Source organism: Littorina saxatilis, linkage group LG1 (genome assembly GCF_037325665.1).
Source record: "Littorina saxatilis isolate snail1 linkage group LG1, US_GU_Lsax_2.0, whole genome shotgun sequence".
In the NCBI taxonomy this organism is placed as follows: Eukaryota; Metazoa; Mollusca; class Gastropoda; order Littorinimorpha; family Littorinidae; genus Littorina; species Littorina saxatilis.
In genome coordinates, this window is record NC_090245.1 from 35965532 (window position 1) to 35980852 (window position 15321).

General features: G+C 41.4%; 1 protein-coding gene and 2 long non-coding RNA genes across 3 annotated transcripts; 2 read left to right on the plus strand and 1 right to left on the minus strand.

Moving 5' to 3' along the window:
* The first annotated feature begins 304 nt into the window (after positions 1–304).
* On the plus strand, positions 305–4576 carry LOC138968438 (bifunctional peptidase and arginyl-hydroxylase JMJD5-like). The gene is made up of 3 exons (XM_070341018.1): positions 305–338; positions 1420–2391; positions 3782–4576. The coding sequence occupies exons 2-3, from the start codon at positions 1429–1431 to the stop codon at positions 4181–4183; spliced, it is 1365 nt and encodes a 454-aa protein (XP_070197119.1). The 5' UTR covers positions 305–338; positions 1420–1428; the 3' UTR covers positions 4184–4576.
* A 596-nt stretch (positions 4577–5172) lies between these two features.
* Positions 5173–7444, plus strand: LOC138968459 (uncharacterized). Its single transcript, XR_011456203.1, has 2 exons — positions 5173–7172; positions 7248–7444. It is a non-coding gene; the product is annotated as an uncharacterized lncRNA (long non-coding RNA).
* Positions 7445–12492: 5048 nt separating this feature from the next.
* On the minus strand, positions 12493–15096 carry LOC138968350 (uncharacterized). The gene is made up of 3 exons (XR_011456149.1): positions 13799–15096; positions 13046–13127; positions 12493–12703 (listed from the first exon to the last, which is right to left on the minus strand). It is a non-coding gene; the product is annotated as an uncharacterized lncRNA (long non-coding RNA).
* Between the last annotated feature and the right edge of the window lie 225 nt (positions 15097–15321).

Genomic DNA, 15321 nt, shown 5'->3' on the forward strand with positions numbered 1-15321 from the left:
GCGAGTGCGCGCGCGCGCTTACACACACACACACACACACACACACTTTTATTAATTAGTGCCAAAAGGCCCACAAGGACAAAGGAGGTGGCACACCAAAAATTGCTTGAAGTAGACAAAATTTATTTATTTTTTGTTGTTGAAAGCATTAAAAGTTAAACGCCCTGTTTAAATTCCAACTTCTTCAAACAATCTGTTGATACAAATTTCTCAAGTACTATCTTTCGAGTTCTGCGTATTTTTTTTGCGTGCATTGCATTCTGTCTGAGACAGCTATAGTTCTTCATCGTTTTTTTGTGTTCCAGATCCAAGGCGAGACTATATATTCACAAGTGAAGGTGATAATAAGTTTTCCAATTGCATTACGAAACATCTTACATCTGACACCCTGATGTTTTGCTTTGAATTTGATTAAATCGTTACATTTGAAAGCAAGAACATGCACTAGCATGGTCGCTTATTAGGCCAAAAAAAAAAATTGTCTGTTTAGGGTAACATGACCAAAAAAAGTAGGGTCGGTAGGTAGGTAGGGGTTTTTTTTTTTTTTTTTTTTTTTCAACGCCAAATGTCTCTTTTTAGCATTTTTACCTCTTTTTTTTTCTTTTTTTTTTTGAAATCAAAAAAAAGTTTTTGGGTCGGCGCCAAATCGATAGGGTCGGTCGGGTTACCCTAAACAGACAATTTTTTTTTTTGGCCTTAGAACAGTTTTGACCAAATTTGATTATTTTTGGGCGGTCTTCAGATGCATCGATGTAAACAAATGACAGTACGGGAATGTATCCAACATGACTGGATTCTAAAGGTTGATTTTTGTTCGTTTTAGCGGCTTTTTAGTGATCAATACTCCCACACTCTCCCTGCACAAAAAGAAAGCCATGCACGACATTTATTTCCTTATTGTTTGTGCACCTTTTGCCGAGTTTTGGCACATATGATATTGACCCACACTGATTAAGTGGTTAAACAACAACTACGAGGGTAATATATTATTCAAGTTGAATGCCCCACTCCCAAATCCAGATGGAAAGAATGTTGCCAGTGCCAGTGTGTAGAAGCAAAATCCTGAAAAGTAGTACTTTAAAAATAAAAATATTTATCCCGTCAACCTTATAAAATTTCAAAGTGGGTGGGAGTCGCACGGTGCGTTAAGGAACTTTTCAATTGTCGTAGTGCGGCGTGTTCAGGATATTTCCGATCATAGTCGCACGGCACATTCTGCAGTGTAACTTCCACAACAATCGACCAAATCGATCTGATAACATTCAGGGTTTTTGGGATTCAATAGACTGAATAGTGCATCAATATTTTCCTTAACCTTTTAGTTTCAACACATACAATTTTAAAGTTTCTACTACTTCTACTTGATAACTTGTGGATGGTTGAATTGTTTTATATTTTGGTTGACTTTCTGTTTAACAGAGCTCAGCCATGGCAGAGGAGGATAAAGCACAACCACCTGAAGAAACTCACCCTTCTCTTGGACCTCTCAAAGACATTCTGCCAGACTCTGCATCCAAACTTCTCAGTCACATCACAGATCAGTCTGTTCTGGGTGATGCCTTCTTCAGTCAGCTTTCCACTGCAGCTGAGCAGCTGTTTTCCAAAGAGTATGCTCAGTGTATTGAGTCGTGCAATGTTCTGTTGGACAAAACGTGGGAGAAACTGAACACAGGGTATTGGAAAGATGTGAACATTAACTGGCGCTATGCGTACACTCTGCTGTCAGTCCTAAAAGCCCTGAGTCAGTGTGCTTTGCTAAGCAACAGTGAAAGCAACATTGATCATGCATCTATACTGAAAACCTGTGACATGGGGCTGCTTATGGGGGCGCCTGTTATGGACAACATCCTCGCTAAAATGTCCACCAAGTTCCAGCAGTCTTTTGGCGAAAGGCGCCCAAGTGTTGCAGACGATGGTGATAATGAAGAGAAAAGTGGGAGTGAGAATAGGGTACCACACAAGAAATCAAAAGCTGATGGTGAAGAAAATCAAAAATCAAGCGAAAACAATTCTGTGGATGACACTTATAAACGCTCAGAAGAAAATGGAGGCAGTGACAGTGTATCAACTTTGTCGAAGGAAAAGGAGATCCCTCAGTGCCAATGTCCATCAGTGGAAATGTTCAACGCCATGTTCTTTGACCTTCAGCATCCTGTGGTCATCACTGGTGCTATTGGCTACTGGCCAGCACTGACCACAAGCAAGTGGTCCCTGGAATACCTGAAGAAAATTGCAGGTGCCAGAACGGTGCCTGTGGAGATCGGGTCACGATACACTGAAGAGGACTGGACACAGAAACTAATGACAGTCAATGAGTTCGTTGAGGAGTTCATTACTAATCCTAAGTCAGAAACCAAAGGCTACCTTGCTCAACACAACCTCTTTGATCAAGTAAGTAACAATCAGGGTTCGACACTAGCGGGGGCGGGGGGCGGAACGCCCCAGAGTTTTGTGTTCCGCCCCAAACATTGCCGGAGCTTGGGGCCCACTCCGCCCCAGGATAAATTCCAACAATGACAAACCGAAAATTCTAATGCCAGAGCCAATCACTAAAAATCGCCAGTCAAAGTCGTCACTGAAATTTGCGTTACGATCAATGCCGCAGTCAAGAAAAAAAAATTGAAATCGTCGAAGGACAATGCCGCAAGGGAAATAACTCCCAGATTGCGCTCTTTAGCGTGAGAGATAAGTATCGCCTTCAAATTCCAAACGCAAAATGTGGCGACACTTCCCTGGTGTAAAAAGACATGGAAATGAAGATGAAGAACAGGGTGGAGAGAAACGAAAAAGGAGACCGATGCAGCCAAAAGCGCGAAGCGCTGTCGTAATTTCAATGTCAAAATAATGGTTGAAAGAATTTCCCTGGCTTCAGTACGATGAAGTAAAACAGACAATCAATGCATTGCCGCCCGTGCAGATCTTATAGTGGAGAACCACTTGGAAAAAGTGGGGATTCTGAATACTTAGCATGAATAAGAGTGGGCCCCAGATTTTTGTTTTCCGCCCCAGCAATTTCCATCTCTGGGGCCAGTGTGGCCCCAGGCCAAATAAGTTAGTGTCGACCCCTGACGATTGTCACTCAGGCAGACAAAATACATGTTTTGTCAACATTCCTTTCGACTACCTCTGTAAAGCGACCACCTGCCCACAACAACCACCCCAAGAAGACTAGTTTTCCTCCTAGTCCTATTGTATACTATATGATTAATTCACCTTTCCATTTGACCACTTCTCTATAAAGACCACTTTAGGTCAGTTCCTTGCGTGGTTGTGATAGTAGTAGACAGGTTTCACTGTAGTTTGTGTGTAACAAGGCTTTGTCTTTTATCTGTACTTTCTTGTCAAAATCCAGTGAGGTGTTAAAGCAAAAACATTTCTGTCAGCAATGCTAGCACATCTCTGTGAAAAGACGGATAACAATTTATGAAGTTTTTTAATTTAGTTTAAGCTGACGAAAAAGATCTCTTTGGGTAGCTATCAACCTTTTTGTACGCTACATTGAAATTTGAAGTAAAATTTGCCTTTCTCTTTTATGCACCTGGAGCCAATTGATGAGGGACTCGTGCTATAGAATAGTTATTTATCATTATTATTTATTATTTGGTTTTGTATAAATTTGTGACCACTCATGAATTTCAGTGAATGCAAAAAGAGCCCAGTGATTACTTCTTTTCAAATTAAATGGCTCTAATCCAATTTGGTTTACATTAGTTATGAAACCTTCTTTCGAAGTGAAACACATACACTATGATACAGATTCATATATTTTTCACAATTTCAGATTTCTGAGCTGAAAGACGACATCAGCATCCCGGTCTACTGCTGCCTGGGCCAAGAAGAGGAGGTGGACATCAACGCCTGGTTCGGACCCCAAGGCACAGTGTCCCCGCTTCACCAGGACCCCAAACACAACTTTCTCTGTCAGGTGATGGGGGAGAAATATGTACGTCTTTACTCCCCCGAATTCACAGAACACGTCTACCCCCACCCCACCAAGATGTTGGAAAACACGAGCCAGGTTGACTGCGAGCAGCCGGACCTGGAAAAGTTCCCCAAGTTTGCGGACGCTGTTTACCTGGAGTGTGTGCTGAAGCCAGGCGACATGCTGTACATTCCTCCCAAACACTGGCACTACGTCAGGTCGCTGTCTGTCAGCTTCTCTGTCAGTTTCTGGTGGCAGTGAGAGGCTGCTGTAACTGTTACTTGTGTTGAAGTTTGTGGGGACTTATCACTGAATTGTTGGCGCTGACCACTGTGTCAGTGTGTTCTAGATGGCAGCTAAATGTTTTTCTGCTGCTGTTAGTGTTATAACTAATACACATGAAGTAGTACCTAGGCAGTGCAGTGGTCCGGTGGTTGTAGCCCAGCTTAGATACGTAATCTGATTTTGGAGTCACATCTTTTCATTTTGTCCTTTCTGAGAGCTGAAAACTTTGACTCCGAGTGTTCTAAAGGGTTTGAGTCATTTGACACAGTGTGAGTGTGTTAGGGTACAGCGTACCGGCAGCATGTTATGGGTTTTTGAAGTACATACGTATGTAGATCTATTTTGCCCACATACATAGATAGAGAGCTATGTAATTCATTGAGGGGAATTTGCGAGCGCAATTTTTTTCTCTCCATAATGGCATTTGTATCAGTGACTTTGGCATCATATGCCGTGGAAAAACAGGTCCCTGCCAGACTTGCTTTACATGACCTCGTTTAGTGATTTACATGATATACACACGTGTGGTTTGAACGATATTGTTATGTAATGAGTGGTCTCTCTCACGTATGTAGGATAAGAAATGATTAGGACATTCACTGATAGGACAACAACCATAAAACGTAGGTTCACATACTTATCTGTTTGTTTATGATTCTTCGTCCTCGAGAAATTTTCTTTTGATCTGAGAAGGACATTGTACTTAAATGTTGAGTAATCCTTTTCCTCCATTGAAATATTACTGTATTATGGCAGCAAAATGTCAGGTGCTTACGTGTAGTAAGAGATTATTTTGTTTGTGCGTGTGTGAGCGTGTTTGAATGTGAGTGTGTGTGTTGTGGAGAGAAAACATAAATGAAAGTTCCTTATGTTGGCAATTTACTTACAAGACAATTTATAATGCTTTATTCTAGGGTGCCAACATTGTCAAACTGCTGTTCGTGCCCCCCCCCCCCCCTCCCCCCCCCCCCTCCCCCCTTTTAGGTGTCAAAATCAATTTAATGTCTGCTGAATAGTTGAGTTTTGATTTTGCACCGTCCATGTACCTGTTTTCTTTGTTGAAAATATGCACACTGTCCTACATCATAGTACATGTCTTCCAGGCAATTTCAGAGTTTACTTATTTTATTCAACAGTTATGTTTGGTAAAAGTTGTTACTTCACTTTGGTCAATACACTGTATTATTTGATGAGGTGACTCGATCAGCTACATAATTATTTTATCTGTAATTGACCAATGGGGAAATTTATCACTTGAGAAGATCTGCTTCCGTCTTTATGTTTGATATCTGACTTACCAAATGCAAAAGATGGGTAAAATATGTACAGATAAGGCATTTATCACCATACATGCATGGGTGCAACTCTGCCGGCTACATGCCGGCAGCCGGTTTTTGGTTTCATCGGCTGCCGATGTTTTTGTTCCAGGAGAGGGTTTTTTTTTGCATTTTAAATACTAAAAAAGCTTGGACCCCAACTTTTGCCGGTTTTTGGAATTTTCCAGGTGCACCCTTGTACATGTATTTACGCTTGGGAAAGGGGATGGGGTAGCAATGTCAGCCATGATGACTGATGATAGTTGTGTAAGAAGCGTGATGCAAAAGAACGAAGAAAGAGACAAACTTCATGATAGATCTGTTGTTGGCTCCTGTTTTAAATGTATCTCCCACAAAGTGTCAAACGCCTGCTTTGCCATATTATTGATGTGCTTGTCCATAGGCATTGTATTGTTTTATGAATTTTACAATTCTTGAATTTATGATGCGCTTGTTCCTAGTCTAAAACCCTGTCACCCCTTTTTTTTGGTTGGGTTTTGGGTAAAGAAATCTCTGGAGCTGCATTGACCCACACACACACAAAGGTGTTTGAGGGATTCAAAGGTGCCAAGGTTTGATTGTACTGTAGATAGAACTGTGGTACATGTACATTGTAAGACTGGAACAAGTTAAAGTTAGCGTTTTAATAACATTATATAATGCAAATACATGTAAAATCAGGTATGCAGATCTTTTCCATTTTGTATTTTACATTGCTGTAAGTACAGAAACATTATTGGAAAAAATGGATTTTAGGCTAATCCCTTACGGAGAATTAGGGGGGGTTATGCTGTAAGTGAACTGCAATAAACTGACGTTGTCATGGAATTTTGGCGTAACACATTTTAGACATCTAATAAACAAAGGGAAGTAAGCGATGCGAGGATGAAAATAGCTTGTTCATTTAAATGCTTGTTATTCTCTCAGGTGCCAGGAGAATGGTTCCCAATAACTCTCGCTTACTCTATTACACATGTTGTATGCATTTAGAGCGCTTACTTCCCTTTGTTTATCAGTTCTCAACAGCGCTCTGCCTCATGTGTTTACGATTCTCATTTTCGACAGCTTTTTAGCAGAAGGCCAAAAGTGTTTATTAATTTTTTTTATGAAATAGCGTTTATATGCCCCCCGCGGGTTAGGGGGAGTTCCATATTGGTTGGGACGAGAAAGGATTTACCCGATGCTCCCCAGCATGTCGTAAGAGGCGACTAACGGATTCTGTTTCTCCTTTTACCCTTGTTAAGTGTTTCTTGTATAGAATATAGTCAATGTTTGTAAAGATTTTAGTCAAGCAGTATGTAAGAAATGTTAAGTCCTTTGTACTGGAAATTTGCATTCTCCCAGTACTGGAGCAAATTTTTGATTAAGTGCTTTTGTGAACAAGAAACAATTGACAAGTGGCTCTATCCCATCTCCCCCCTTTCCTCGTCGCGATATAACCTTGAATGGTTGAAAACGACGTTAAACACCAAATAAAGAAAGAAAGAAAGAAAGTGTTTATATTTGTACCTGGTATGGATAGAAAGATAAAATAATGTTAAATCATGTATTGTCCATTGTATTTTAGAGAATATTTCTCATGGAGAAAGGATTTACTTAGTCTAATATCTAAAGCAAACAAAGATTGAAATCACCAAGAATCGAGTTAGGCCCCGTCGCGATATAACCTTCGTGGTTGAAAACGACGTTAAACACCAAATAAAGAAAGAAAGAAATCGAGTTAGGCCAAAATTCCAGGACGACAACAAAATGTAAGTCGGTAGGAGCACCTTTACCCGCCAAAAATAAGTGTTTCCTAGACAGTTGTTGAAATATATTTATGCAATGTTTGTTTTCCTGTTTTGGGCACATTTCGTTGTTGTTTTCTTTTAAAAGAAATTAAAATCAAACGGGAAATAGTAAAGTACTGTTGTAAAACGTTTCTCAGTAAAGATGTGCATTTCATTTGTTGGCATGCGTATAATGTGTGAATGCACACCTATGGTATTGCTGTGTCTGTCTGCATGTGTTTGTCTGTGCACGTGCGTGCTTGCATGCTCATGTATCTGAATGAGCTCTATGTATTTCCTGTTGCTGAGCGGCCACTAAGAATCTCGCATACACCACGCATTTCTGATTTAGTGATAAGATCCTTTACATTAAAGTTACATTGCTTTATAAATTGGAGTGCGTTAGTTTTTACACACACACAAACACAGACAGGTGGTAGGTGAGAGGGGAGGTACCAGGTTCATGCAGCAACACTGGGGCAACCGTGCAAAAAGAAGATAAGGGCGTCGACCTGGTAGGCAATCTCCAGCATTAGCCGTGTGCGTTTAGTGAATAGCAAATTGTCCACTCTTCTCAGAATGAGAAGTCTGTTCCACCGGGCTGCATCGAGAGAGAGCCCCACATATATTACAGAACTAGAATGAATACCCGCTTCGCCGGGTAGCCGGCTTTGCCGGGAAGATGTACTTAGAGCCGTACGCCGGCTTCGCCGGGTCCGAACAATGGACCCGCCAAGCTTAGGTCCCTCCCAGATTCGTGGAATGGGAACAGCACGAAAATGATTCAGTGGCCATAATGCCATTCCTGACCATATCGAGTCCCATCCTTGTCGACGAATGTAACCGTGTTAATCACCTTTGGAGGCGAACTCCACTCAAACAGGACTGAGCAAGTTATGGCTTCTAAAAGGAAGGCCAGTACATAAAATTACACAAAAGCCGCCAGACCACATCACAAACAGAACTGAACAATGCACAGGTGTTGCTCACATAGAGACACACACACACACACACACACACACACACACACACACACACACACACACACACACACACACACACATAAAAAAACAGAGAAGCCGTATCTATAGAGAGATAGATGACAGTGTATTTTTCGCGTGGCTATAAATTGATTCGACCTTTGCACTTTTACAGTGAGGATAATTTACGGGTCCAATTTACGTTCTGGACACTGCGTTGACCTTCTAAAAATAGTAACAGTAACAGAACGCCGGGAATATCCGAAGACGCTCCACTCACACAAAAGTGCACCATACGAAGGAAGGGAGGTAAACGCTGAAAACCTGGAGAATATGAGAAGATAAGGAAGAGTTACTTATAATGGTGAAATGAACACAAAAACCAAAATCGATTCAGCGCTGAGAGCACGTGTTGAAATATCTCATCGATGATATTGTGTCCGGGGTGTAGCTGAATACGGTGTCCAAATTTGAAAAAGATCCACCGAGAACTTTGGCTTTGGTGTGTCGGTATGGGGGCCCGGGTAGCTGAGGTGGAACCAAAATAGCTGAGGTGGAACCAAAATCGGTTCCGCGCTGCGCGCTGAGAGCACGTGTTGAAATATCGACCAGGTTGTGTCGTGTCCCGGGTCTACCTGAATATGCCCACCAAATTTGAAGCAGATCCATCGAGAACTTTGGCCGTGCATGGCGAATACACAAATACACAAACACACAAATACACAGATACACAAACACACAGACACACACACAGACACAAGTCGTATATATATATAGATGTTCGAGTTGTGACTCGCATCAGGAATGCCGAAAGACTTTTCTTCTGTTACGTTTTGCTCAGTTTAAATACTGGAGGCTTGAACAACATTACAGACCTGGTTACTGTACGAAATTTGCGTACAATCTTACGAAATTGAAGACCTCTGTACGATTATACGCCAGACATTAAAATCATACGCAAAAAATAAATAAAAAAAAATTAAATTAAAAAATAATTTAAATTTTTTTTTATATATAAGTCTGAAGAGGACTGTGTGAGCCTAGAAAGCAATGTGTAAAGAGGACTGTATGAGACCAGAAAATACTGACCAGTGCAGTGACAGAAATGAAGGGCTGACTCAATACTGCTGACAGCAGCTGATGCAAATTTTCCTCAGAGGTCAAAAATAAAAATTATGTTTTTCTAACATTCGTTTTGTGTCACATTTTCAAATATCTAATAGTGTATAGTTTTTTTTTTCAACAAAAATGTTTTAATTTACTTTCAGCACAAATTCTTTCTTACATGTATTTACAGTCTTTAAATAATGGGGTTTGAGGGGGGAATAAAGCACAGTGTGTACCGCGAGAATGAATTGTACACCTTAAAATTCTGATTGTACACATTTTTTGCCTCATTTGTACACCAGGAAATTTCAGTGGTAATCAGGTCTGAACAACAACAAAATTATAGGAAATGTTGCCTGTATCAGTTTACAAAAAGCTCCTCTCTGCAGGGAAATGAAAAATAAACGTTTGAGATGCAAAGGACATAAACTTGGCCAAAAAAAGTATTGCAACAATCTTTGCATGCTAAGAAAAGCATTAAAACACAATCTATTTTAGTTGAACTTTATATGCCCGAAAAGGTCATTATGTCAGCTGTACATATCATTTATCCGATTGGTGGTACTTTATATAGACATCCCGTGACAGCCTGTCAAACAAGGTCACCCCTAAAATCGACCTGACAAAAACCATAGCCCCGTATTTTAAAATCTGCAAAAAATCAGAACAATGCACAAACCAAACACTTCTGACAACCATTGGCAAGGCCGTTCAATTTCCTGTTCAGAACATTTTGTGTTATGCACCTGACGTCTTTAGTCTTTATGTAGCCTTTTGTCAAAGGCAAGGCAGTAGGTGTCAACCGTTTCAGAGGCCAAAAAAGGCACGTTTTGCGGCCATTTTTGAGGGGGTCCTCCCCTCAAAGAGCCATATCTGCTCAAGTTCTCAATGATTTGCTTTGGAAATTTCAGAAGTTATGACCAATAGGCTGACCTAAATGTGTGGTGCTTTGTGCGAATGTGTATAATAAGCGTGTCGTATTACGTAACTTTTTCAAAAGAACTAAACAAATATTTATATTAATTCAGGGTTTTAGGTTAAAAAATATTGACTTTGCATGTTGAGCACAAAATGGTTGGAGCAATAGGTGCAAAAGTTTGAGGCAGATCCAAGTGCTAGTTTACATTTGCTGGAGATGGGAACGCGCAAGAAAATGTATCGATCACCGTCCTTGGTAATGCGTACAGTAGCTGTGGAGATAAACTGTCTTTGGCCTGTGCTTCCTTCGCTGCGGGCACAGAGATATATCTCTGTGGCTGTGGGTCACAAAAGCGCTACACAGCGAGCACACCGATCCGAGACAGGCGAGTAAGCACAGTCCTGGGGTGCGTTGCATAGAGCAAACGATCTGTTCGCGAAGAGACAAAAAGTTTTCATGTTGTAGGAAACGCTATGTTCGCGGCGAACTGTTCGCGGCGAACTCAATTCTACCCTCTCTACCTATTTTCAAGTAAATGGACCCATCTCTTCGCTGACAGCCGAGTCAATGCATGTATATATATTGGGGGCGATCATCCGAACAGTCGCTTTGTACTTGGAACAGCCCTCCCTACCCGCACTGACAAAAGTAGACGAGTCCAATCGCTTACAGCTCAGTCCATGAGTACATTTTAGGGGTGACGGTATGCAGTGGCCCTCAGGATATCTGTGTGTGTGTGTTTGAGTTTCGTACCCCACGTGGAGAAGCAGGGCCTTTCCTTTTCTTTTTTTTGGTGGTCAGATTTGACAGTTAGATTTCTTGTCGAGTCCGTGGAAAAGCGTTGTGGTCTTCATTTCATTCAATAAAGGTGAATGTTTAGGAGTAAAAAGCCCGTGTGCGCGGGCTCTCTCTCTCTCTCTCTCTCTCTCTCTCTCTCTCTCTCTCTCTCTCTCTCTCCGTGTCTCTGTCTTTCTCTTTCCCTCTCTGTTCGTCTGTCTGTCTGTCCCTCCCTTTCTTTTTCTTTCTCTCTCTCTACCTGTCTCTCTCTCTCTCTGTCTCTCTCTCTTTCTCTCTCTCTTTCTCTCTCTGTTCGTCTGTCTGTCTCTTCCTCCCTTTCTTTCTCTTTCTCGATCTCTCTATCTGTCTCTCTCTCGCCCCCCTCGCCCTTCCGCACACACGCGCGCGTATACACACACACACACACACGCACACACACACAAACACACACACACACACTTATACACACACACACACACACACAAACACACACACACATATATGTTTACATACACACATACACACGCGCGCACTCACTCACTCACACACATTAACATAAACCAACAGTGATACACACATAAACACAAACAAGCACGCACACACACACACCCACACACACACACAGCCATTGCCATACGCACACGCAAATACACCCACACACTTCATTGCACGCAGATATGAAGGTGGGGGAGGGCAGAGAGAGAGAGAGAGAGAAAGAGAGAGAGAGAAAGAGAGAGAGAGAGAGAGAGAGAGAGAGAGAGAGAGAGAGAGAGAGAGAGAGAGAGAGAGAGAGAGAGAGAGAGAGCTCTTTTCCTCTTTATGCCTCATCACAATAACACGCAAGTGTCACTATCTGCACACATTCTTCTCGCTCTGACTTTTTGTGGACGTCAGCCTTTTAAAACTTGACTCGGTCCGATCTCGTGAAAAAAGCAGACAACGCGATCTTGCAGCAAATACAAAATGACACATGCAGTAGCGTATTTTACTACCAAAACACACACAAGCAAAATAATACACCCACACAATTCATTACACGGAAATAGGAAGGTGGTGGGGAGGGAAAAGAGAGAGAGAAAGAGAGAGAGAGAGAGAGAGAGCCGAGCGAGACAAGAGACAGAGACAGAGAGAGAGAAAGACAGAGACAGAGCAGATAGAGACAGAGACAGACACAGTGAGAGACAGACAGACAGACAGACAGAGCAGAGCGAGACAGAGACAGAGAGAGAGAGAGGAGAGAGAGAGAGAGAGAGAGAGAGAGAGAGAGAGAGCCGAGAGAGACAAGAGACAGAGAGAGACAGAGACAGAGCAGAGAGAGAGACAGAGACAGAGAGACAGAGAGAGAGAGAGAGAGAGAGAGAGAGACAGACAGAGACAGAGCAGAGACTGAGAGAGAGACAGAGAGACAGAGACACAGAGAGAGAGAGAGAGCCAAGAGAGACAAGAGACAGAGAGAGTTCTTTCTCTCTTATGCCTTATTCTCTCTTATGCCTTATCACAATAAGCCACAAGGAACTTAGTCGATAAATATCGACAGGGGGCGGACAAATGGTGCTTCACAGATCAGCTGACAGGCATTCATTTTCTGCAATCTCACTGCACACCTCTTCCAAAAGTGGAACTGTCACCTGTTGACATTTAAAAACACATGTAAATGTACACACAGTGACACAATAAAAAATCATGCGTAATGAGAATTATCCAAAAATATTATATGATGCACTGGTATCAAATGTGTTATGGTATTTTATGTTATCACAGAATCTAAGTCTTGAAAAATACACATGTTCACACAAAAATATGGCAAATACCACATGAGACTGAAATATACACAAATCTGCAGTAACTTGACTGAGAAATCACAAGCGGGTGTAGTTGTAGGCATCACAATCACAAGACAAACAAATTCTGCCTTTATGTTTAATATTTTTCAACAATAAATGTTGCAAATGTAACGAATAACTTCTCACCTTTTGTGAAATAATACTTTGAGCTTGACACACTTCTGACTGTACAGGGGTTTTCATCAACAACAAAAGTGGTGCTTGCTTCCTGAAACAAAATTATTCAATGATGAAAAGAACTGAATGTGGCAGTGTTCAAAGTGATATTCAAACTTGTATACAACTATCAGTACCTATACTGTAAAACGAGAAGGCTATTGGCATGCTCGTCAATCAGTATGTGTCATTCAGTGTTTTGTGCTGTAACAATGAAATGCAATCAATGCAAGTTCGTGCAGTCTAGAAATAAATACAACAATAATTTCAATTGAAACCACAAACTAGTCAAATAAATTGTGTAAATAGTTGGACAAAGAGATGCTTATTAACCCAGGGAAATAACAGGATTTCTTAGCAAAACTTTCCCAACCCAATTACCTGATTCGGTCCGGCTTTTCTGCTTTTAACACTTACTTTCAGTTTCACTAGAATATCATATCACAACTACAAGAATAACAATGGAACAGGAATGAGATTTTGTTTTGTTTTTGTAAACTACATCAGGATTTAACTCTGCTTACATACAAAATACGGACAGTGACGTTCAATCGTGGTGGCTGATCAGTGCACTGACTGACGGACGATTCGATTTGATCGCTTCACCACGCCTTTCCAACTATGTGCTCCCATACAGTTTTGGTAGATACATGCTTGTGCAAGTATGTTATTAGTATTACCAATATGAATCTTATTTTCCTTTCGATGGTCAGTTTTACTCACCTCTGTCACCTCTGTAACGGCAGTCACCTCTGCGAATGCTGTCGAAGAATCTAACCGAAAGTAAACATTCTGGGAATCTACGCGCATCGGCCTTGACGCAAGTTCAATGCTGAGCCAATGAGCGCGCCGCGGCGAAGTTGGCCGCTGTAAGTCTCGCAGCGCTGGCTGGCTGAGCGAGTTGCGTGTCCATCCATATTTAGGTCCAAGCCGCACCGTGAGACCAGATTAGTAGGTGCTTGATTTTGGTATTTTGATTTTACATAACATTAAACCTTTCTTGGGGTTCATGGTCATGGCAACAGCCATAATAATATTATATCATGTATAATATTACATTTCAGCATATTTGAATTACATGTCATCATACCAAACTGTCATGCATGTGTATTCCTACATCATTCTGATTGATCACAACCAAACCTACTATCAGTGGACACATCCAAATGTAAGCGCCTGTTCTTGACAACTTTTAATCGATCTAAAAATAGCAACTTGCTGGGCCCTTTGCCGCCAACAGACACTGTTTGGCCTGTAGGTAAAATGTACAATGTATTTTCTGATTTGTGCACAAAAGCTTTTTTTCTTTTTTCTTTTTTTTAACATAACAATGTTTAATGTCACTGTATGTTTAAAAGACCATGGTCATATTTGTAAAAAAAATGTTAAATTAGAAAATAAATAACATTTTGGTTCATGATTTTTCCTACACCTGTGCTGAAAATAAGACATAAAAATGTCGGTATATAAGTCACTCAAATACAGATAGGTATGAATGGCTCGGTTTGAGTTTGTTGCAGTTGACCCTGCACAATGCGACATATCATGTTTTTGTTGAACAATTTTGACGTCACCCCTCCCATAGGGTGACGTATTTCACAACTTCCTGTGTTACACAAACTCTGTGATGACCAATTTTGACGTCACCCCTCCCATAGGGTGACGTATTTCACAACTTCCTGTGTTACACAAACTCTGTGATGACCAATTTTGACGTCACCCCTCCCATAGGGTGACGGATTTCACAACTTTCTACAGATGAACAATGTTGCCTTCACACCTCCCAAAGGGTGACGGATGTCACAACTTCCTGTGTACACAAACTGATGACGTATTTCACAACAAAATGGCGCTGCCCATGGTCAACCTCTAAACTATCCGTATAGAATGGGGGCGTCCTCGCCCCCATAACAAGGGTCACTTTCTGCACGCATTCTTCTCTCTCTGAATGTTTAGGGTCGGCAGCCTTTTCAATCATAAGTTCGATCTCGTGAAACAAGCAACACACACACACACACACCCTCACATGCACATGCACATATATTCACCCAGGAACACACACACACACACACACACAACCTCAAACACCCCCCCCCCCGACACACACACACATGCACACACACGAACATATACTTTCACACACACACACCACCCTTAAAAGACACTCATATACACTAACGCACACACAAACACACACACAAACACACACACGCAGACACACGCACACACACCCACTCACAACACAC

Bases quoted from the DNA above. Each gene is read 5' to 3' on its own strand.
- LOC138968438 (XM_070341018.1), top strand. From the start codon at position 1,429: ATGGCAGAGGAGGATAAAGCACAACCACCTGAAGAAACTCACCCTTCT. The intron at 2,392-3,781 runs GTAAGTAACAAT...TCACAATTTCAG, and splicing joins AACACAACCTCTTTGATCAA to ATTTCTGAGCTGAAAGACGA.